At 35.7% G+C, this 24036-nt stretch overlaps 1 protein-coding gene across 3 annotated transcripts in view; it reads right to left on the reverse strand.

The window, feature by feature from the left end:
• Window positions 1–23579, reverse strand: part of TMEM207 (transmembrane protein 207) — a 32932-nt gene extending 9353 nt beyond the window's left edge. Inside the window, exons 1-6 of one of the 3 annotated variants that reach the window (XM_032631196.1) lie at window positions 23391–23579; window positions 21497–21534; window positions 20959–21000; window positions 16691–16735; window positions 15278–15420; window positions 9205–12462 (exon numbers count right to left, since the gene is read on the reverse strand). In XM_032631196.1, coding sequence (XP_032487087.1) covers window positions 12308–12462; window positions 15278–15420; window positions 16691–16735; window positions 20959–21000; window positions 21497–21534; window positions 23391–23465 — 498 coding nt within the window. In that variant the 5' untranslated portion in view covers window positions 23466–23579 and the 3' untranslated portion in view covers window positions 9205–12307. Of the gene's footprint in view, window positions 1–9204; window positions 12463–15277; window positions 15421–16690; window positions 16736–20958; window positions 21001–21496; window positions 21535–23390 lie in introns of those variants that run through there. The other 2 variants (XM_032631198.1, XM_032631197.1) reach the window with 2 other exon arrangements.
• Window positions 23580–24036: the final 457 nt, after the last annotated feature.

Raw genomic sequence — 24036 nt, forward strand, 5'->3', positions numbered from 1 at the left:
TTATATGTTCAATTTCTTTGCCAATCATTCTATTTTCTTTAAGGAGTTCTTTATATATTCTTGATCTGAGTCCTTTATCAGATATATGTGTAACGAATATCTTCTCCTAGCCTGTGGGTTGCTTTCCCACTTTATTAATGAAATTTTCTAATGACAAGTTATTTTTAATGTAGTCCAGTTCATCATTTTTTCCCTTTATGATGATAATTTCTTTGTATCCTGGTTAAGAAATTTTTGTATGCCCCAAATCGTGACGATATTCTTTTCTGTTTTCTTCTAAACTATTTTAGTGATCCCTTGTATATTCTTTTATGTATTTTCTTTCTTGTATTTAAGTATAACATATATACAGAAAAGTACACAGAGAATAAGTGTATAATTTGATAAAGTTTTACAAAGTGAACATACTATGTAATCATCACCCAGATCAAAAATAATACTATGCTGGAATTTCAGATTTATTTTTACTATACTTCCTAGATGATTCCTCTGCAGCTTGCATCATCCCACTTAACCGACCCAAGGGTGAAAACCAGTTTTAGAAAAATATCTGGGTAAAGATAATTTCCATAAAAGGAGATAGGATAATACAACTGTACAGATTTCCAATTATGCCCTTCACCATATAATTTCCTTGTTCATAGTACCATAAACTTTACAGTTTTCAGATATACTGATATCAGAATGATCAATATATAATTCACAATTGATTGTGCATGCACACGTGCACGCACACGCACACACACACACACACACACACACACCCCTACATACACAATACTTACCAGGAGTAAAATCAAGTAGAGCAATTGAAGTACAATGTTGAAGAGTTTTTCTTTGGTCTCCAGAGTTTAAGTCCTCTAAACGTAGTTATATTTCATGGGTGCCTGGGATTCATAAAGATTCAATCTCCCATTTTGTTTGAAAGCATGAACAACTGTTTCTTTTTTAGTACAATAGGAATCTCTGTCACTTATTCACCTTGGGGATCAAGTTTGCTACTTAATTTAAACATGAATCCAAGTGTTTTTGAATAAATTTAAAGAACAAGATAAATAGTATCCATAGCCAACATTTTATTGGAAGATTAAAGAGTCCAGGAAAAACATCTTATACAAAACTCCAATGAGAAGGTCAATTGGCTTTAACAAATTACTTATAAAAATATTAATACATTTGGTTAGAATTTGTTTCCAGACAACTGAAATGAGGTCCTGAAAATATAGTTCTAAGATTTATTTTTAATTTGACAATTACTCAAACTAATAATTTTAAAATCACTGATTCTTTTCAGTTTTTCTTCATAAAAATGTATATAAAAATATAAAATATAAAAAAAATAAGGAAAAGGTGAGGGTATTCCAGAAAACTTTACAATAATGCAAAATATGTAAAAAATAATAGGATGTCATCTAGATTATTATTCTATTTGAAAATTAGCCTTCCATAGTGACACCTATCGGTTTAATTATTCATATCACCCTACCCTCATTTAACTCTCATGTTAGAGAGAAGTAATCATAGGAATGGAAATTAAGTATTACAGGGTATCTTAACTAATTCTCTGCATAGAACTAGAAATTCACACACACACACACACACACATGCACAGAGTGATCATTGGGACTATGGCTATTTTCCTTCAAATTGTTTTTTAAAACATAAAAGAAAAAGTTTAATGTTAGAAAGGAATCACTACAATAATGATTTAGAAGTAGAGATTTAGTCCTAGAATGAATTTTTGAGGTCATCTTGTTTAACCCCCTCATTCTATAAATGTGCTTACTGTTTCAATTACTTTTGAGAATAACATGATAGAAGTAAAATAGAGAAGTGGCATGGTGGTGGTGGGTTGAATTGGGAGATTGGGATTGGCATATATACACTAATATGTATAAAATGGATAACTAATAAGAACCTGCTGTATAAAAAAAAAAATAAAATTCAAAAATTCAGAAAAAAGAAGAAAAATGGAGGAATTTTTTAATGTAAGTGGTGTCATACAACACTAGACACAGTATTATTCATTAAACACAGTGTTACTATTACTATATAATATTCTGTAAAAATATTCTTAATATTCTATGAGAATCTGTTGTTAATTCATTCAAAAACATTTATGTTGTCCTGTGGGCTAGATACCAGGTATTTTATGCTTAATAGAAAAATAAGAAAGTTGTCTTTGTCTCTCTTATTACCTTCATTTCTACAGCCAGATGAACATTAAATGTCCTTAAAAGCCCTGTAAATCATTGTTTTGGTTCAGGTCATTATCTCCATCCTAGTCCAAATTGTTATCTTTTCTCTCTTTGATGATGGTGGCAGCTTCTTCTTTTCCTTCTTCCAATCCATGTTTACACTACAGCCAGATAGAGCTTTTAAAAATACATATCCAGTCATGTTACCCCTTTGCTTAAATGTCTTCCTATTGTTTCTAGGATAAAGTAACAAAAATTTTAACATGATTTTTTATTTTTTTATTTTTTATTTTTTTTGCGGTACGCGGGCCTCTCGCTGCTGTGGCCTCTCCCATTGCGGAGCACAGGCTCCGGACGCGCAGGCTCAGCGGCCATGGCTCACGGGCCCAGCCACTCCGCGGCATGTGGGATCTTCCCGGACCGGGGCACGAACCCGTGTCCCCTGCATCGGCGGGAGGACTCTCAACCACTGCGCCACCAGGGAAGCCCTTTAACATCATTTTTTTTTTTTTAAACATGATTTTTAAAGGTCAATCATGACTTGGTCCTTGGGTACCTCTCCTACTTTTTTTAGCACTCTCTCCTTTGTTCCACCCTCCAACCAGACTGCATTTCTTTCTCTGCCTCAGAAGCCCCATGCTTCTCTTGCTTCTGGCTCTGGAACAGCTTCTTCCTTTTCCAGTTCTTATCCCTATCATCCTTCCTATCTCTAGTAACACATCACTTCTTCAAGGGAGGCCTCCCTGACTTCCACTAGACTAGGTTCCCTAACACCTGAGGGCTCTGCTTTCATTACCCCCATTGCACTTCACTTACGAGTGCGTGATCTCCTGCAAGTTTGCAAGCTCTAAAAGGGTAAAACATTTTATACTTTGTGTACTGCTCTGTTCCCAGCAACTGGCACAGTGCCTGATGCATAGTAGACCTTAAATACATATTTTTGAATAAATGAGTGAGTGAATGATGATAATACCCTAGCCTGGAGAAACTAAGCATTTTATTTGTATCCATTGTATGCAGTTATTTGTTCATTGGATTATTCCTTCCATTATTAATGCATACATTTGTGCAGTTTAATTGAAAGACCATCTCTATGTTTTCAAGCAACCAAAGATGCAGAGAGGACAGAGGCATAAAAAAAGAAGAAACTTAGAGTACAATAAAATAATTGCTATAATGTGGGTATGTATGGAATGTCATGGGAAAAGCAATCTCTGCATCTGCCTGTGGAGTCAGGGAAGGCTTCATAGAGGAGGGAAATTTCAGTTGCATGAAGAAAGATGACAGGCATTTTCAAAGAAAACAAATTAAGGGAAAGAATTCTGTGTAAAGAGGAAAACATGCACAAAGAAATAGAATCAAGAGAGGGCAAGTAATGTGCTGAAAATTACATGTAGTTCAATGTCCTCAGAGCATAATTGGGATAAGGAGGTTTCGATATATTCACAAGTTTAACTTTAAAATGAAAACCCTAGGAAGATAGTATTTCCTTCTTTCCAAGTAGGAAAATGGAGATGAAGATGTTTGCTAAAAAGCCCTCAATGCCACCATTAGAAATGCAAGCCAAGGTCATAAGGTGCTAGTTTTATTCTGTAGGATAACTATCCTGGTTTCCCTCCTACAGTCAGCCACTTTGAGGCATCACCCAAGGAGCAAAGTCTTATTGAAGACAGGCTTCACTATCACAGAGATAAGTTTCATTCCCAAATTAATATTCCTACCATATCTTCTCCTTTACACTTTCATCTTCTTTCAAATCAATTCTTTTACCTTTTTGGTTTTGTTTCTTTATGTCAACATCCTCATGCTGAAGAGAATAGTTCCACTTTCATTTTAAGGAGATAAACTGGGGATTATGTGGAAAAAGCATTCCCAGAGCAGGTTCTGCAGCTTTTGAGCTACGAAGTAGTTGCTCTCCAGTGAATAATGTTGGCCCTTGATATGCTGTAATTAATTGGAAAACAATATAATACACAGTCTTGTATTGGTTACTCTATGTTTCCATTCAAAAAAGCTGGTGATTTGTCATTTAAAATTTTATTGAAGTAATCTTTACTTTTTTAAAACAGAAAAGAATAAAGAATAAAACAAACAAACAAAAACACCATTTATCCCTGCACCCAGAGAATGTTTGTTAACATAGAGGAAAATTATACGTGCATAAGATTTTTCACAAATTAACAGTACAGAAATGTAAATAGTAAACAATGTCTTTCTTACCCACCTCCATGGTTTCCCCCACCACCTCTCTCCCAAGAGATGTACCTATCACGTATTTCTTATGTCTTTACAAAGAAAATAAATTTTGTGGCATATATGGATCCTTTGAAAATGTACACACCATACTCTTTATCTTCCCTTTAAAAATAAAATGAATAGTTAACTATACTTATCGGCATTTTCCATATCACCTTATTCTTTTTAATGGCTGCATAGCTCTTTGTTCATATGTACCATTACTTGTCTAATTTGTCCCCTTACACATCTCCATTGCTTCCTCCTTTTTTTGTATCATAAGCACTGTGGCAATGAATATTCTTTTAAAAGCATCTTTGCCTTCTTATAGGATTACAACCATAGAATTACTTTCCAACTGTGTCTAAAAGTAGAAATGCTATATCTATGAGAATATGTATTAACATTTTTGATACACATAGCCAAATTGGGTTCCAAAAAATGTTATGCTAATTCACACTTCTCCCAGTGGTATAGAAAAAGGCTTGTTTCCTCATATCCTTGCCAACATAAGATATTAGCAACATTTAATATTGTTACCACTTTTATGGGTTAAAAAAATGATATCATATTATTGTTTTGATTTGCATTTATTTAACTAAATTGAGTACAGTTGATAAACTTTAAAAAATAATCACTAATTGTTTGAATATTTATTTCTGCAGATGGAAATTATTTTTTATTGTTTTTACTACCCTGCTATGATCTATTCCCAATTTCAAAACATGTATTTATTTTCTCAAAGTGTGTTATACTTCCTACCCATGACATTTGAAATATTTTTAGGTGGTACATTGAATATTTTTACTTTACAGTCGTCTATTCATTTTTATGTAGATATGAAAAAACATGCTTTCCACTTAGAATACAATAAGAACTTTTCATTTAAATGCATTTAAGTTTGAAACTGAGTTGATTTTAAAATACATTAAATAAAAATAAGTAAAAATGCTTTTTGGGTTATCAAAAACAGGTAAGTCCATATTTGGCTGACTGAATTTTGGTATACAAGGGGCTAATCAATGTAATATCCTTAAAATAAAATATATGTTAAGCAAAAGGTTCAGTAGTTTATTAAGTTTCATTGCTCAGGCAAAGTAGAGCCACAGGCTAGAATTAGAGTTAGCAAGTGAAAAATGGGTACATGCTCAAATTCAACCTATAGGCTTTCTCCAGAGCCAAAAACTAAGAAAATAAGAGTATTTATTTATTTGGTTATTTAAAATAGATCTCAGAAATCAAATCATTTCACTCATAAATACCTTATTTTATATATATATATATGAAACAGATAAAGACTTTTTAACAATGTAACTACAATACCATTATCACAGTCAACAACATAAACAACAAATCCTTAATATCATTCTTCCCAATGTCTATTTTGTTCCAATTGTCTGAAAAATGTCTTTTCCTTTTACTAAATTTAAACTATATTATACAGTGCCTTTGTTTTCTAAAACTATGGAGCAAGAAGTATTGATTAGAGGAGGAAATCAGAGGGAGGCTTTATTTTACTGGTGAAGGGAAAAGCTTCAAGTTTAGTAAATGAAAACAAAATAAGCTAATTTGGTTAATGTAGCAGCAACTGAAGCAGTTAGCAAACCTTGTCTAAAACAGAGAAAATAAAGGTGAAGGAAACTAAGAATAAAATGCATTACTGGAAAATAAAAATTGGAGGCTAAAAACACAGTGGAGGCTTAATCACATGGAGTTAATGTTCCAGTACTGGTTGTTCTGAGCATATGTCAATTCTTGTTTTCTTCTTAGTGGAATCCTCTCCTTATGCTAATAAATTTATAGTAAAACTGTATTTATAAAGTAGAAAAGCTCTCCTCTGAAGCCTTACACAGTTTAGTTTTGGTCCCAAACACTTAAACCTTAAACAGCAAAGCAGAGTTCCTGGGGTTACACAGACTTACCCTTTTTAGTGACCATCTATTGTTACTTGAGTGTGTCCTTTGACTGGCTTACACAGCTTATCAAAGCATTCCTTTCAACCACAAACTCTCCTTAAAAAAAACCCTTATCTCCAGAAAGACCTTAGAACCTCAGTAATGATTTGGTATCCTTGAGAGATTGGCCTCCCAACCCTTCATCCAACTCTCCTCATATAACATCAATCTATTTTGTTGGCCATGTCACAGGTGACAAACATTCCACATGGTATCAGGTAAGCATGCAATCGTCCACTGATTGTTTAAAATCAGTCCCTAGGCTTTCTTATTTTGTGTCTCTCAATACTCTTCATGAAAAAATAATAGCTCCAGACCTTCTAAATCTAAAAGGCAATTAGTCAGTGGTACCTAAGGCTCTTTAACAGTATAAATTTATCCAGATTTAGGTACATAAATGAGAGAATAATCTGAATTGACAGATGAATTCAGGTTTCATATTCGATGAAAAAAGTTAAAGTTGACAATTTATTAAATATAAAGAGATACAAAATTATATTAATTACTAGTGAAAGGGAAATCCTCTAAGTTTTGCTTACTGCATTCCATAAACAGATTTTCCAAAGAGGAAACTTTTCCTCAATAAACATGAGAATGAAACTAAGACACCTGAATTCTTTGATAATTTCAGTGCTTCTGAGCAATACCATTTTTCATCGTACTAATATAAAAATCTGACATCTTGATTGATATACATTACTTGCTTCATGAATCAGATAGATCTAGGCTGACATAATTTTAGAAGGGGAAAAATAACTATTTCCAAATGCACAAATATAAATTACATTTTGTTTATCACCAAATTATATCATTTTGTAAAAGGACATTACTTTCATTTCATTTTCCCAGAACTACATTTAGTAATATAACAAAAAAATATATACTATTTTTCCAAGACCTAGTATTAAGCAGGAAGAAAAAAGCTTGTATTGTTATTTTGTACAAAATCACAAAGCAAAATGGATTTAAAAGTGAAAGATTCCTTTGGAATGTATACTCTATTTCCTTTCTTTGTTCTGATTTAAAAAATCTTTCTCTATTGAAAGTGGAGCCTTATAGCCAACACATTTTCATGGTGTCATTTTCTCTTATTCAAACCTGAAGTATTTCACATTTTGCCTTAAATATAATATTCTGGTTGAGTTTCATTTCATTGTCCAGCTGAATGCTATTCAGTCTTATCCTAGCTCTACTTCATTTCCATGAAAGATACTGAATTTTATAGTTGTCTTTTATAAAAGTTGTGCTCCTAACACAAATGAAACAAATTGGAACTACAAAACTGAAAATTAAAGGCGAACTCATGGTCAGGTAGAAAAATAATAGACTAGACCTATAGGGTCAGTGCTGTAGGTGTCACAGACCACATAAGGAGCATATACACAAATTACCTTGCCTTTTTAGGCAACTCAAACTTACAAGTGTCACCCTCAGAAGTACAAGTATATTTCAAATTTTCTAGACTCTCTGATGGCAGGCGTCTCACCTGGCGCTCAGCTTCATTGTGAGCAACAAGAGCTAAAGTACTAAATGGCTCTTTGCAAATGTGAACCTCATTATTATTCCATTCTGCTAGAGTGTGTCAAAAACCTAGCTTCATGGTTTCCCTTTAGCCATTAAATCAAATCTAGCTATTGGGCTAGAATCATGGACAGGCTTTCATGCCCTCTGCTGGACATTCAAAGAAAAAGCTACACCCTTCAGCAGTAAGACAAACCTCCTTTTAAAAAATGAATGCTCTTTAACATGGGAAGAAAAAGAAAATCTAGTCCTATCAAAATTAAAATCTGAGATGCCAGGTTAAATTGAATTTTAATGACTTACTGATGAACTAAGATGCAGGTAAAGATTTTCAGAAATGAGATGACAGAAAGGAACACAGTTTTCTTTTTTTTTTAATTTCTATTTTAAATATCATGATAATCTTATAACCCAAATTAGTTTTATCATTTTGTTATTTGCAGTAGTTTTCAGTGGACCATAAGGGCACTTGCTACGGAACTTTCAAGTCTCTGTCTGGAGGTCAGATTAAAGTAGTGGAAACTCTAGTATCATGAAAAATAATACTAACAAAGTTTATCAGAGAAATACATCCAGAACCTTGTACAATATTTGACACACAGCAGTCATTCAGTAAGTATTTCTAAGACATTAAATTAAAATGTGACCTGTGATATTCGACAAAAAATCTTTGTCAGAAAATTTATCTGAAATCAAACTATTTTCTGTCAACCCTACCCACCTGCTTACAGCCTATTCTCCACACTTCTTCCCCAGCCCCCAAAGGTAAACCAACCAACCACACACCAAGCATGAACTTTGGTTAGACTTGCACTGGCACATAAAATGCAAGTCACTTAAAAATGAATTCTGACGGCTTCAACCCTGACTTTCACTAATGTCTTCATCAAACTCCAGCTCCTGAATCACTAACCCTGTTTCCAGATGTGCTTATACTTTTCTATGTGTTAATTATAACCGCTGCCTATTCTGTAACTGGAATGGATTTTAACATACGTAGCTTATAGGATATGACCAAAATCTCTTTCGTTAGAGTTACTTATTTGAAATAAATGTAATTATAACCCACATTCTCTGATGTTTATTTCTATAACCACTTTTGAAGATAAAAGATCATAGTGAAAAAATACTTGCGACAGGAATTAAAAGATCAAATAGTCTCTAATTTTGTCTCACATTACTTAGCTATGTACCTTGCGTGGTCAGTTATGTTTCCAAAGCCCATTTTTCTCATCTATTAAAGGAAGGCAGTGTTTTGTGCTTTTTTAAAACAGAATTTTGCTGAGATTTTCAATTATAAAAGTAATGTACACGTTACTGAGCAATTAGAAAAATCTAAAAAAGTGAATCAAAAATAAAATCACCTGTAGCCCCACCACCTAAAGACATTTATGTTTAACATTTTTCCTTGTGATATGATTTCCTCTGTTTGTTTGCAACTGCAAAGTATAAATCTGCCAAACCTTTATTTGTTTAACCTCATTTTTATTAAAGTAACACTTGCATTTAGTTTTAAAAGTCAAATAGTACTATAGGTTCATGATGAAAATCCACACATCTCTGCTCTACCTGTTCCCACACAGCATTATCTCCAAATACTATTTCTTGAGGAAATAATTTTCAACTCTTGGGCATTTTGTTTCAGATATTTATGATATTTCCACATGATGTACTTTATTACTATTTCTTGATTTTTAAAAAATATTTTGATATTATTCATTGATTCCACACAATCTGAGATTAGGATTTACTTTCTAACCCTAACCCTCATCCAAACTTTCCTCCTCTGCCTACACTGTCAATATGAATAACCCTCATTTTATAATTCAACATCAATTATTTACATTATTCACAACTTAACCATTTGGGCGGTTAATCCAACTTTTGTTTTTCATAGATTTATAATCACCTTGTTTTTTCAGTTTCTTCACTTTCCATTTACCAATCGTTAGTTTATCACCACATTTTCATTACAGATTTTTTCCTTAATCTTACCTCTTACTCTCTTATAGCTATTCACTGTCATGTTCTGATTGGAACTGGCTTTTCTCTGGGCTGCTTCAATGCTATCTTCCTGTAGATGAAGTTCATCATCATTCCCAAAATTCTCTTCACCTCTCTTGCCTCTAACTCTTGGGCATTTCTGCATTGGTTCAGCAGGAATTTGTTTGATTATTCTCAGTTTCTTTCCATAGGTCCTTTAGCATAGCGGAGAAACTTGAAACCCCAGTCAGTTATGATTTATCTATCTTTATCTATCTTAGACATCTTTCCATGTACTAAAACTTGTTGCTAATTTTCTTCATCATCTTCTTGCCACTCTCTTTGTTCTTGTGAATTAAAAAGCCCTTTTACTCCTTTACTATAATCTTCGTGGGTTTAAGAAGAGAATGGACATGTTCAATCTACCATGTATAACTTAAAGTTATACAGCACTGTCAGCTGTCCCTGGCTCTTAGTCACAGTCACTTTTGTAAGGCTTCATTCTCATCAAATTCCCATCCAGTTATTTTTGGAACTTTTGAGAACTAGTGAGCTTTACTTATAAAATTGTTTGAATACATAATAAGTGCCAGGCTGTTTTAGGGGCTTGGGATATAAATTAGTGTATAATACAAAGATCCCTCCTTCATGGATTTATGTTCTAGCAAGGGAAGGCTGACAGCAGATTATAAATCGAATTTTACTATGCAGTATAGTAGAAGATGATAAGTAGAAGACAATAGATGTTATGCGAAAAGGAGTAGTGTACCTGAGACAAGGAGGTGAAAGTGCTAGGGTTGGGAGAAATTGCAATTTAAAGTAGGGTAATCAGGGCAGACCTCACTGAAAAAGTGACTTTCAAACAAAGACTTACAGGAGGTGAAGGCGTGAAGCAATGTTGATATCCGGGAGAAGAGTTTTGCAGGCAAAAGGAACAGAAAGCGCTAAGGCTGGAAAGGTCAAATGGGGGTTGGGTACAGCCCGGCAGGTTTGAGGGCAGGGTTCCTGGAGCAAATGAGTAAGGGTGAGAGTCACTAGAAAGGAGAACTGAGAGGCATATGGATCCTCTAGGGCCATGTGTCAAGGACTTTTGTCATTTTCTGAGTGAGATATGTTGTCATTGGAGTTTAGTTAAGGAACATGATCCTCCTTATGCTATAAGAATCCTACTCTAGTTACTGTGTTGGAAATAGAATATAGGAGGGCAAAGCTGAGAGCAAACAGACCCATTTAGATGCTATTACAGTAATTCAGGGAAGAACTGACAGTACATGGCTCACACCAGAGATGGCATAAGAAATGTTTAGAATCTAGAACTATTCTGAAGGTAGAGCCAAGCTAAGGCATTTCCTGATGTAGGAAGTCACATAAACGGAAAACTCAAGGCTCAGGTTATTTGGTCTGAGCACCTGGAAGCTTGCTATTACCATCAATTAAGATAGGAAAGGTTTGGATAAACATGTTTGCGAAGATATTAGGAGATAAGCTTGGTCAAAGTTAAATTTGAAAGGTGTATTAGACTAACAAGTGAAGATGTCAACCATTCTGTTCAACAAAGACCATATGGCGTCTGCCACGGATGTCTTTTCCTGGACCCCTTGCTCGTGGCCACTGCAAAAATGTCACTTGATGATATCTCACTGCTACTTCTGTAGTTAGAGTCCTCAATGGGAATACTGATATCTATGCCAAGGGTTCTTACCATGGTTTGCTAAGAAATGCCAAGTCTTGAGGCACCGGTCTTGGGCTCTGGAGTCTGCACTCACTCATATAAAATGGGAGCCTCTGCTTCTCCACACTGTGGGATTACATGTGCCTCACAGCTTAAGTAGTCTCCTTCAGCTTCAATCAACACTTTCTCCCTTCTCAGGCTGTGACATACAACTCCTTGAACTTTTAATCTTCCTCTTCATTCATCCTTCACCCTTCAACTCCAAATGGTCCTTCTTCCTACTCTCTCCCCTCACCCTAATTCAAATATTCTCTTTCTGGTTCTGGGTCTGGACATGTATGCATCTCTATTTGGGTCACTGTTAAATTATGATAATTTTATTGACTCCATACTAGGGAAGAGGTCAAATTAAAATAGAGATTGAGGCAGAAAAATTTGTGATGTGTACGACAGCAAAATCCTAAACTTAATGGAAGCCACTCCTTGAGTTAAGTACTGCCTATTTGAGTACATGGAGAAACTTGATTAGGAGCATAAAAGTATAAAGCAGCAGTGACATACCAAGAGTCCACTAATTTACTACGGTGACATCTCCATGCTCCAAATTCTTTTCCTACATTTATGCTTTTGTCTATTTGTCCTTTTTTAGACTACATTAATTGATCTCTAGGAATTCCCACTAAATGAAAGAACTGTTCTTAAATTTTATGTTTTGGAATTAAAAATATTTCTAAGAGTTTCAATTAATCATCCAGATCTAAAATCAGCTTGATTTTAGAATTTTTTTCATATGGAGGTGGGGGGCCTAAAGCACCAAAACATGGAACATGATACAATTCAGGATTTTGAGTTTGAAGGTGCATTCCAATTCCAGTTGGATTCACAGCTGCTTCTGTCCCTGGAAAGAGAAAGGTGGAGGCATAATCTTTCTAGTCAGCATAAAACAGAAGCACATGAACGGCCTAATAAAATCTGGCATTTCTTGGATCACTGGAGCAACAGAAAATTATTTGTTCCCTTGAGAAAAAATTTACAACCATATCACTCTCTGCCACGGTAGTTTAGTCATTACAGCAAGAAAATTTGCTCTCATGAACCGATTAGACCATCATTGACTAAGCCATAAAGAAGCACCTACAACTTAACAGCTGAAACTAGAAGAAATATCCCTTTTGGAAGATCAGAAGACAAGATTCCTGTAAACACTAATGGCATTTTAGCTAATGCTTCCATCATGAGATATGCAAATATCACTAGAAACGTTAAAGTATTACCTCTGAACTTCATTATTTTATATGTACGCTCTGTAAACTGCAACTCACGCAATTAATTAATTTCAACATCTCTATGATAAATAGTAAAAATATCAAGCTGTGAAAAGTTTTCAATTTTTAAATTCTCAAATTTAAAATTTTGAAATCAAAGCTCTTGACTTTAGATTATGCACACTACAAGCCATTATATATCAAAAAGCAAACATTTTCTTCCTGAAACTGATCACCTTGAGAGATCATGCACTTATTCCAACAGTTCTTTGGGAAGTCCTCTATTAGTATTGGCTTGAAAGACTGTTTTTGAGTCACACAGGAAATTAACAGTAATATTTTATAACCATTTCTCTCTTTATACTTTTTCTTTTATTCACAAGGGTCTTTACCTTTCTGGGAATGATTTGGCTTCTTCTTCCCAAAACAATAATAACAGCCATAAATTCACCTTTAAAAAAGAAACTACACCCTTAAACTAAATCTGGCTCTTTGATTGTTTTTGTATATTAAATTGAAATAGCACAGACATGTCCATTCATTTGCATATTGTCTCTGGCTGCTTTTTCTACTATAATTGCAGAAGTGAGTCATCCCCACACACTTGCAAAGTCAAACATTTTGGCCTTTAATATAAAAAATGTGCTGATCTCTTTCTTAAAGGATTAAGATTCAATACCATTGAGAAGATTCCAAAGAACATGGCACAATTATCAAAATGATTCCAAGAGTAGTTAAATATCAGGCAATAGCTGCTTCACTGGAATCCATATGTAGATTACTCAAAATTATTACTTTGGAGTGCATTCTATTTATTTAGAATCATGAATTTCCATAATATAATAATTCAAATATTATTATAATATGTGAAGGGTGGGACCATATTTAGAATATAAATCTCACCTCCTGGTTCAACACTTTTCTTAAGGGGTTATTTATTTAATTGAATAATCTACTCCTAGGTTATTACACAATTTTTTTACACCTCAGTTTGCTGTTGTGCCATAAAAATCTAGTGATGGTATCTACATTTATAAAAACAAGGCTAAATGAATGTAAAGTGCTTAAAACAAAGCCTGACGCACATTAAAATTGATTGTCACTATTATTAGTAGCGATAATAGTATTAGCATTATTACTATATAGCAAGAGCTGTATTATGCTAAGAGTATGATGCATTTTCTTTTATTTACAATAGTATTTCCCAAACTATCCTATCTTAATGGTTAAGTAATGATTTAATCATTATCCTTACTAATGTTACAACACAGATGGGCTTCCCTGGTGGCGCAGTGGTTGAGAGTCCGCCTGCCCATGCAGGGGACACGGGTTCGTGCCCCGGTCCGGGAAGATCCCACATGCCGCGGAGCGGCTGGGCCCGTGAGCCATGGCTGCTGAGCCTGCGCGTCCGGAGCCTGTGCTCCGCGGCGGGAGGGGCCACAGCGGTGAGAGGCCCGCGTACCATAAAAAAAAAAAAAAAAAAAAAAAGTACTGAATTTTGATATTAAAACATTTTAGTTTATTTTTACCCCACTTCCTATTTAGCTGTTAGTTTTTCCAGGACATCTCCTGCTCTGTTGAAAATCTTATGCTGATCCAAGTTTCTGAAGGGCAGCTGTTAATCTCTACCAAGCACTCTTGAGGCAACTGTAGTATACAATGCAGTGCCTTAACAGGAAAGTTTCATAACAGACGGTCTCTGGATGAGGACACTGCTTAACATGAAGAAATAAACTAGCAATTGTCACTTCCCAGAAATCAGAAAATTGTCATTTTTCTATTTACAGCTGAGGCTAGCAATTACACATAACTCAAGACCATACTTTCCTCCATTTCATACCTCTTAATGGAGAGTGGAAAATAATAGGAAAGGCATGGTTTGGGGGGTGGGGTTTGGGAGCAGACAAGATCAGGATGCTGCCAATATGTCTGGGGAGAAAGGACATGAGTATTGACACTCGCCTGTCCAATTCCAGTATTTCAGGCTCTGCAGTGGCAGCAGACAATCTGTAAATTGTTGTTCAATATTACTGCAGGTAAGTGAGACATGGAGAGCTTTGTAAATGAGACTATGAACACGGGGTAAGATAGATGGATATTAAAATCCCAGAGATGCTCTTCTGTACCCTAAGCCTTACCATTTACTTGGAGTGTCCAGCCCTGTGTATCTTTTCCCTTCTGCTTGTTGACTGAATGACATGTTTAGGTTCTATCCCCATACTCAACTCTGAGTCACTTCCCCAGGACACTTTTTTTTTTTTTCTTTTGGGGTCTTTTTCTTCAGAAGTTTTCTCATTTAGACTCTCTCCCCAGTGCATGCCTTTGAGTCTTCAATAAACCATGTCTTGTTCTATGTTTATAAATCTGCTTTTCATAGATTAGATTTTCAACCCACACAAAACTATAAGGTTTCTAAAGAGGAAGTCTAGAAGTGTGTAGACAGCTTACCATAAACAGGGTCCAAGTCTCCAACAGCAAAAACAGCCATGGTGCATCTTCGGGGACCATTTTGGAGTTTCCTCAGCCAGCACTGGAGGCAGGAGAGCACTGCTCCACAGAGAAGAGCCACCAGGAAAATCAGCAGCAAGAACCTTATGCCAGAAGAAGAAAGGGAGGAGTGAGGTGGAGCATTCTGGGAAGTTAAAGAGCTCCTGCTACTTCCCGGAAAGGGGCAAAAATGCAACAAGACCGGTTACAAGCAATCTGGGAGGCCAAATTCCTTAAGCAATCTCCCACCACCACTCATACATTTTCACTGACTCTGGAATGTTCTCTGAGCTTAGAGGGGGTCAGTCTTGCCAGGTAATCTTAACTGTTTTCTCTTTAGAAATTGGAGAGCTGTTCAAAAGAGCAGCATCTTGGGCTTCCCTGGTGGCGCAGTGGTTGAGAGTCCGCCTGCCGATGCAGGGGACACGGGTTCGTGCCCCGGTCTGGGAAGATCCCACATGCCGCGGAGCGGCTGGGCCCGTGAGCCATGGCCGCTGAGCCTGCGCGTCCGGAGCCTGTCCTCCGCAACGGGAGAGGCCACAACAGTGAGAGGCCCGCGTAACGCATAAAAAAAAAAAAAAAAAAAAAAAGAGCAGCATCTTGATTCCTTAACTCATTCATCCATTATTCCTTCCATTCAGCCATCCATTCATTCATTCAACTAGTATGTAAGTGACCAAATAGATTTTAGATGTTGGAGCTGGGGATTCACAGGTTGACAAGACAGGGTCTCTGTCTTTGAGGAGCTAACCATCTAATTGAGAGAACTGGTAATGTTTAGTTTTGAAAATACAGAAGCCAAGGTTTAGGAAGTTATAACAATCCTTTTTTGTCATATTCTGAATGGCTTTTAGGGTCAGAACTGAAATCAGTGGAGTCATTTTGGGAGATTTCAAGATAAAGAACAATGATTTTACCTTTAAAAATATCCAACTTGGGAATAAACTATTATTCTTAAAAATAGTAAGTTCCCGGGCTTCCCTGGTGGCACAGTGGTTGAGAGTCCGCCTGCCGATGCAGGGGACACGGGTTCGTACCCCGGTCCGGGGAGATCCCACATGCTGCGAAGCGGCTGGGCCCGTGAGCCATGGCCGCTGAGCCTGCGCGTCCAGAGCCTGTGCTCCGCAACGGGAGAGGCCACAACAGTGCGAGGCCCGCTTACCGCAAAAAAAAAAAAAAAAAAAGTAAGTTCCCTGTCATAGGAAGTGTTTAAGTAAACACTGGCCAACAACCTGAAAGTGATGTTTCTGTTGATCCACATGGTCCCTAAAGTTTTCTTATGCTCTATGATTTCATATTCCATCTCAATTATTTAGGAAAAGGAGTGTCATATACCACTAAAGGTTTTATAACACAAATTGAGGGTGTCCTTACCAGATATACCAGCCATTTGTGTACTGATCTTTATAGTTTGTGCACCTGGTAATAAAGGAAGAGCAGTTAGTGCTGGACCTCTAGAGGGACAAGGATTATTCTTCTGGACTGTAGTATTTGTTCTGACCACACTTATTTCCTCAACAATCACCTACCCACTGCACCCCCCATAATTACACAAATGTTTACTGAATGTCCACTTCATTTAAGGCACTGAGAATACAGGTAAATGTGAGACTGTCGTATATGTAAGCAGATAATTGCACTGTAATAGGCTTGATTCTAGAGTTACGAATACTGTTGTGCATTGAGAAGGTAGTGACTAACTTTTCGGGGCTAACATGTCATGGGTGTTAGGCATTAGGCAGATAACCATTGCAGTATTCTGTTTATTCAGAGACCTAGAGTTTTTCAAAATGTAAATTCTCCAGGGAAATTTCATAATCTCTATTATCCTTTAATATCTTGGTAAGGAAGATATTACTAAACCAGGCCTGTAGAGTGGTTGGAGAAAAAAATTAGAATAAAAGTAAAATGGGTGTGTGTGGTCACACATACCATTTACCAAGGAGTTAGAAGTTGATCTTCCATTAGGATGGTTAAACCATATTTGTATCTAGGCACAACTCAGTCATTCCTGGGTTTAGGTTAAAAAGATGATGCAAAAACAAAGTTCACAGTGTAATTTTCAGGAGGTTTAACTCCCCAGGGATAGACACTCAAGTGCTCTTCATTCCAGAGTCCCTCACTATATCAGACACGGGCACTAAATGTACGCTTGCTGATGGACTTTTTTCACACCTTAGTGTATGGGCCGCTGTTCAAGTATTCTAGCATTAAATAGTGGAAAACCGTTCATCACAGCCTGATAAACTTCTGAGATAGAGCTGTACTTAATCATGTTTTCTTCGGCCATTGTTAAAATAATACTTAGCACTTTTCAGCTTGAAAGCATTTTTAAATGTCAGCTAATTTATTGCTCTCAGCATCTCTAAGGAAGCAGTGTGTCATGTTTATTATTATACTAGTCAGAAATGACTTTTTAACATATGTGAAGTATCAACTTAAAAATTTTACCACAAACATTTAAGACAAACGTCAGTCACCCAGACGACAAGATTTTTTTTTGTGTGTGCACCTAGAGGGTTTAGCCAAGTATATAGGTATAAACGGCAGGGGGGAAAATGGCAACTGAAGTATAAATTTCAAAAACATCCTAAAACAAGTGATCATCAATAAAGGATTATAAAGATAATTAATGGAACATCCTTATAAAGGAATATTATCCATTCATCAAAGAGAATATAGATTGATATTTATAATTAAACAAAATAATACAGAGAGCTCAATTCTACTTTGTATATTTTCTTTCATGTAAATACAATGATCTCACTACATAGGTATTATACAGTTAGTATGTATACATATATACCAAATTACTAACAATGCTTGCTTCTTTTGAAGGTGGTATTGTGAGGAACTTTATATTTTCAGTATTTCTATATTCTTTGAATTTTTATAATGTACATACATCACTTTTGTAGTCATAAAATTTTTACATAGTATATTATAAATACAAAAAATCTTTAAAATGTATTATCCCACTTTAAAGATGTATGTAGAGAAATACTCCTGGTGTCCTGGCTCAATAAAACAGCTCAAGGTTCTTGGTTTTGAGTCTTGAAATCTAAGCTTATGACCAGAAAAAAGTATGGATTGCTTTATCTTCCTCCATATATAAATCTCTGCTTCTCTCCTTTACATTTCAAAATAGACCATATACTTATTAAAATGTCAATTCTAAATATTAACTACCTTATGTCATTTCTTTTTGACACTCAATAAGTGTCAATTATTGAGTGGCTCTTATTGAGCCACTCAATATTTTTTTCAAGTGCTAACAATTATCCAAACTTATTTACTTTACTTCCTTTTTCTGACCCTGTGGCTGGAAGTGGCAGAGGCAGGCTTTAAACCCAAATGGTCTGGCTGTGGAGTTCATGTCTCTTACCACCATGCAGCATTGTAACTGGGGAGAGTAAAATTCATCTCTAGCCTCATATTACTATGTGGACTACTGCCTGAATGGATTAAATATTCTGTGTTCCAAAATGCTTTAAGAAAATATTAAAAATACAAAAAAAATTAGAAATGAGAGCACAGAGCGTAGCAGACAAAGAGAATAAGCCAAAAGTGAGATCAGTTTGTAAACTGAATGTAGTAAATCTAAGCTTTCTAGCAATTAATAGGATGAAAGAGAGAATTGGTTATATAGTATTCTCTAAAATGAATAAAAACAGGCAGCATTATTCACCAAATGCACAACTATTCCAGCTATAGAAATGAGAGACAAATTCAAACTATGGGGCTTCATAAAGAGGTTGTCTTTAACAACAGGAACAATGTTTCTCACAGTACTCTTAGAATAAATGCAATAATAAATTTCATGGGTCCTTTCTGTAAAAATTACTCTTAACAGAAGCCGGAATGCAATTTAGCTACAATAATTTGGGAGAGGGACAGGTGCCAAATCATATCATCCAGAGACCAGTGGCCTGACCTAATTAATCTGGGGTGGGTAAATTGTACAGTACCCAAAAGGATGGTTGGATTGTGTGCCCCTAGGTATTTCACCAGGTGTGTAATTTTATCTAAATATTGGATGTGCAGTGTGGATTTGTAGTGAAAATCCCCGGCTCAGGAATCAGTCATAGGCCCAGATGCAAGCTCTGCCTTTTACTTGTTTAATCTTGAACAAAATACTTAACTTCCCCAAGCCAGGTAATATGGTAGACTATCATCAGCAATGTATTAATGCAATTCATTTACAGAATCCCATATGCTTATGATTTTATTTATGTTTTGTAAAATATCCTATTTATGTACATACATGTACATCAGTGTATGTGGTTATTTCTGGGAAAGGGAAAAGATTAAAGGTGTAATTTTTCAGAGGGACTCTGACGTGTTTGATTTCATACACTAAATTACTTATAATATCTAAATTATACACAAAAAGTCTAGCAATGCATTGTTTATACTAAACATGCAGTTATAAAAATAAATTGATTGGCAGCCGCATAGCACAGGGAGATCAGCTCGGTGCTTTGTGACCACCTAGAGGGATGGGATAGGGAGGGTGGGAGGGAGACGCAAGAGGGAGGAGATATGGGGATATATGTATATGAATAGCTGATTCACTTTGTTATACAGCAGAAACTAACACACCATTGTAAAGCAATTATACTCCAATAAAGATGTTAAAATAAATAAATAAATAAATTGATCGGGTTAGAGCAGAAAAAAATTAGTCTTGTGCTGGGAAAAAAATGTAAATAGAACTAATAATAGATCCCACAAACACCTTCCTGTGTTGGCAAAATATTTGAAATATTGTGTCTACCTTCAATACATTTCCTTACCTTATATGACCTCTCCACAAAATCAGCCACTTTCTTGCCTTCTCTGTCTTAATTTTCTGTTAATTTGCATTATATTTGAGGTGGTTTCTTGTTTTTATTCAAAAGCAATGATATTAAATAATGACTAATATAACAGACATTTTACATGCAAAATGATGTAGCCAAAAAGTTTGTACCTAAGTACTAATTTAAGTCCTGCAGTTAATTTTTTCCTCTCTTTGGGCCTCAATTTCTTCACCCAAAAAAAAGGCCAGTAGCCTCAGTGACTCTAAAGTTAGCTTATAAAGTTCCTCAATACCATGTTCTCCTGTCATGTTGATTAGGGAATTAGATTCAACATTTCTGATCCTTTCCAATTATGAATTTTTTTATTCTATTATTCTGGGTCAAAGGCAGAAGATGAAAGGGCAAGATGAGACAGCCATGAGGTCCAAAGTTAGGTAAGCACACCAATAGTCAAAAGTCCATTATGTCACCAACACCAGAAGACAGAGAAAAAAGCAAGTCCAAAATCAAGGTAAAGAAACAGCAATGGAGAGCCATGCAGTAGCTGAAAGAGTGGCACACATTTAATAAGCAGATGATCAATAATGGGATGATCCATCAGAAATTGGTGAAGGATTCCAGGGCCAAGGAAAGCACCCCACCCAGCATGGCCTCATAATCTGGAGACAATGCCCAGAGACCCCGGCCTTGAGGGTAACAGTCAATGATAAAAACAGCTAGCTGGCAGTGAGGGCTGCTCCCAGGAGAAGATAGGGCTTGGCAGAAGTGCTTTCTGACACTTGCACGAAGTCTCAGTACATTACAGTTATCGTTAATCATCAGCAGCTTTATTAATGGCACCTTCTCCCCATCTCCCGAATAGAATTCTGAGAAGAATTAAGCCTACAGTACGAAAAGTGAGAAAATAGTGTCAATTATTCACATAACATATCAAAAGCACTTTGAAAGGTACACATAATACAGGTTAGATCTTTGGTAGTTTGCTTATATTTGAAACCAAATTACCCAGAAAACTGTCTCCCATCATCCCTGTGAGTTATACATGTGGATGGAGTCATAGAGGAAGTCATGATTCTTTCATGAACTTAAAGGACACTTAAAACTTCAAGTGTGGAGAATTCAGTGAGCAAAAATACCTAGAAATCAACTAGGCCCCTTATTTATTTAACAAAGCTGATCACAATGAAAGTGCATATTTTCTGCTTTTAGAAAAATTGAGCCATTTGCATTTAAAAGCAATTTACTTTTTATTTTTCTTGCATGATTATAATGATCATTTGAAACTCAGTTGGGGCTTCTCAAATGACTTGAGACATTTTTATTCTTTGAATTTTGAAAATGCTGAATAGAACCATGGAGCCTCTTGCTATTTACTTACATTTCATTTTCTTCACATGGTGAGTCCGATAGCACCAACTGAAACACATGTTTAGAACAATGAAATCAAAACATTTCATGTCTAACCCTTTAATACAGTGCCTAGAGACAATGTGTGTTTATATCATTTTGCTTGTTTTTCTGTTTTAATTAAAAGCTCCGCAGCAGAGTCTATTGGTGCAAAGAACTGTAATTGAAAAAAGTCTCTGGGTAGATTCTCCAGCTCAGCAGTGACAGGAGATATATACTGGGAGCCAGATTCCTATCCTACACACCGCCATAGGTGGGTGTGAAAACATTTTGTTTTTTCTATAGGCAGATTTTGCTTTATCTAAAGAGCTTTTGTGCACCTTGCATTTTTCTTTGTTTTCACATTTTAGCTAGAGGAACGAGTTTCATTACTTGTGAATATTATTTTCACGCAAAGGAATCAAGTTCCCTACATGAAAACTGAAGTCCATTCCCTTAGCATTAGTGGATATTAAATACATGAACGAAGGAGGGAGTGATTTTAACCTGCTCTAAGGCTAAGGTCAACCTAAGATCCATTGACATTCCTGTTGAGATTTACATTTTTCTCTTTATCAAAGAAGAGGGGAAAACTAATAACCTTGATTGCTTTGTTTTAAAAGACCCAAACCATAAGTATTCTAACACAATTTTCTTATCCTCTGTGTCGAGCCTTATAGGTTACAATAACTCACGTCACAGAGGAAAGAAAGTACTCTTATCTAGAGTACTTGCTTATAGGTTTGTCTTTCTCTTGAACTGAGACCATTTTCATGTACAATGAGAAAACTTGTTGAATATTATTTATATGTAGCCCTAAACATTGTGTTGATGAGGTCTGTGAAGTATTTATTTTCCTGGACCCTACATACAAATATCAATACAAGTAAGAAGTTACAAAATTTAAAATCATAGACTTGGAAATTTTGCGTGAGATACGTTTTTTCCCCCCTTAATCCCAAACTCATCTTCTTCAGCACCTCATATTTATTCCACCAAGTTTGTCTGGGTAAAGAGATTTGTGGAGTTACAGATGGAGTCATGAATTGGCCATCAGAGAGCGTGGTAATGAACAATTTATAAGCACAGAAAATGAGTTGCACTCTCTTTTGCTAGAATGCTGCAAATAGACTTGCATACTAACTGAGAGGAAAATGAACGTTCAAATTTTGTCCATAAAGAAAGTTTATTTATGAGCAGATGAAATCATTTAGGATCCAGCTTCACAGATAAACAAATAAAGCCAGCATTTCACTTTCAAGTCACTTCCTTGAAACCCTAGCAAGAAGTACACAGTGTTACATTATTACTACCTCACTTCCAATGTCACACTTTGCAGTTATCAAGAAATGGGGAGTGAAGTCTTAATATATTTCATACCTAAATATTTCAGATACGTTGCATTCAAGAAACACAGACACAGAAATGCAGGGATTAGTCAGAATGAGATACTAGAGCAGAGGAATCAAAATAGACTCTAAGATGGTTCTGTCTGCACTGTTCAGCACTGAAAAACTGTTGAGCCTCAAGTATGGCTTTGGGCAACAGTAAACATACCTTAAATTAATCCTGCCACAGCATTTTATGTCAATAACACTTCTGATTTTTAAAAATTTTACAGCATAACAAAGTTAAAAAAATATTGATCACATCATATTTCAATAGCAATAGAACTAAATAAAGAAGACATAGGACTAAGGTCATAAACCATTTTGTTATCTGTATGCTTAACCAATATATATAATGCCCTAAGATTCTGGTAACACATTCTTAAACGAAATCTTCTAAATGTCAGAGTCATTGTTGCCCAAACCACAAATCTATAACAAATCAGATCCTTAGAGTAGTAGCTTTGAAAATCTTTTCCCAGAAAGAGAGATGGTTACCTGGAATAGTGGCAAACACAAGATTTCTGTTTTTGAGACCATCGAAGTGACACTTAGAAGTCTGGATCTCGACATAACTTAAAGGACAAGAGGTTCAAAGATAGTGGTTTGCTGTCTGTGTTTATCTCCGTCTTTCTCAGAACGTGTTAGCTTCTCTATAAGTTCTGCTTCATGCCAGGGCACTCATTAATGCTGGCTCCTTGTGACTGGTAAAGTGCCTGCCAGGAGCTGGAATTTTAGGTGCAAGCTCACAGGTACTGAAAGTTCAAGGATTTCAGTTTAAGCTCAGAACACTGATAATGTTTCTCAAACCCTTAAAAGCCAGGGTAATACATGCTGACCTGCAAAACTAGCTGGCTGCTGAAATAACTTACAACATTCAAGTGCATGCTTTTATTCCAGGGTACTTCTGGGTTGTTTGTTTGTTTGTTTTGTAGATGTTTTTTTGGAAAATTTATGTTTCCTTCCCTTTGTTGGTCCTCTTTGCTCTTCTTTTCCAAAACATCATTTTCAGTCCCAGGTGTAACCCAACCTTGGACATAAAGTTTTCCCCTGTCTCATAATAATTGCAGCTTACTTTTAAACAGAGTATATTTCAATATATATATAAATGAAAGAACTCCAACACAACTGCCAACAAAAAAGC

The sequence above is a fragment of the Phocoena sinus genome, chromosome 4 (assembly GCF_008692025.1).
Source record: "Phocoena sinus isolate mPhoSin1 chromosome 4, mPhoSin1.pri, whole genome shotgun sequence".
NCBI classification, from domain to species: domain Eukaryota; kingdom Metazoa; phylum Chordata; class Mammalia; order Artiodactyla; family Phocoenidae; genus Phocoena; species Phocoena sinus.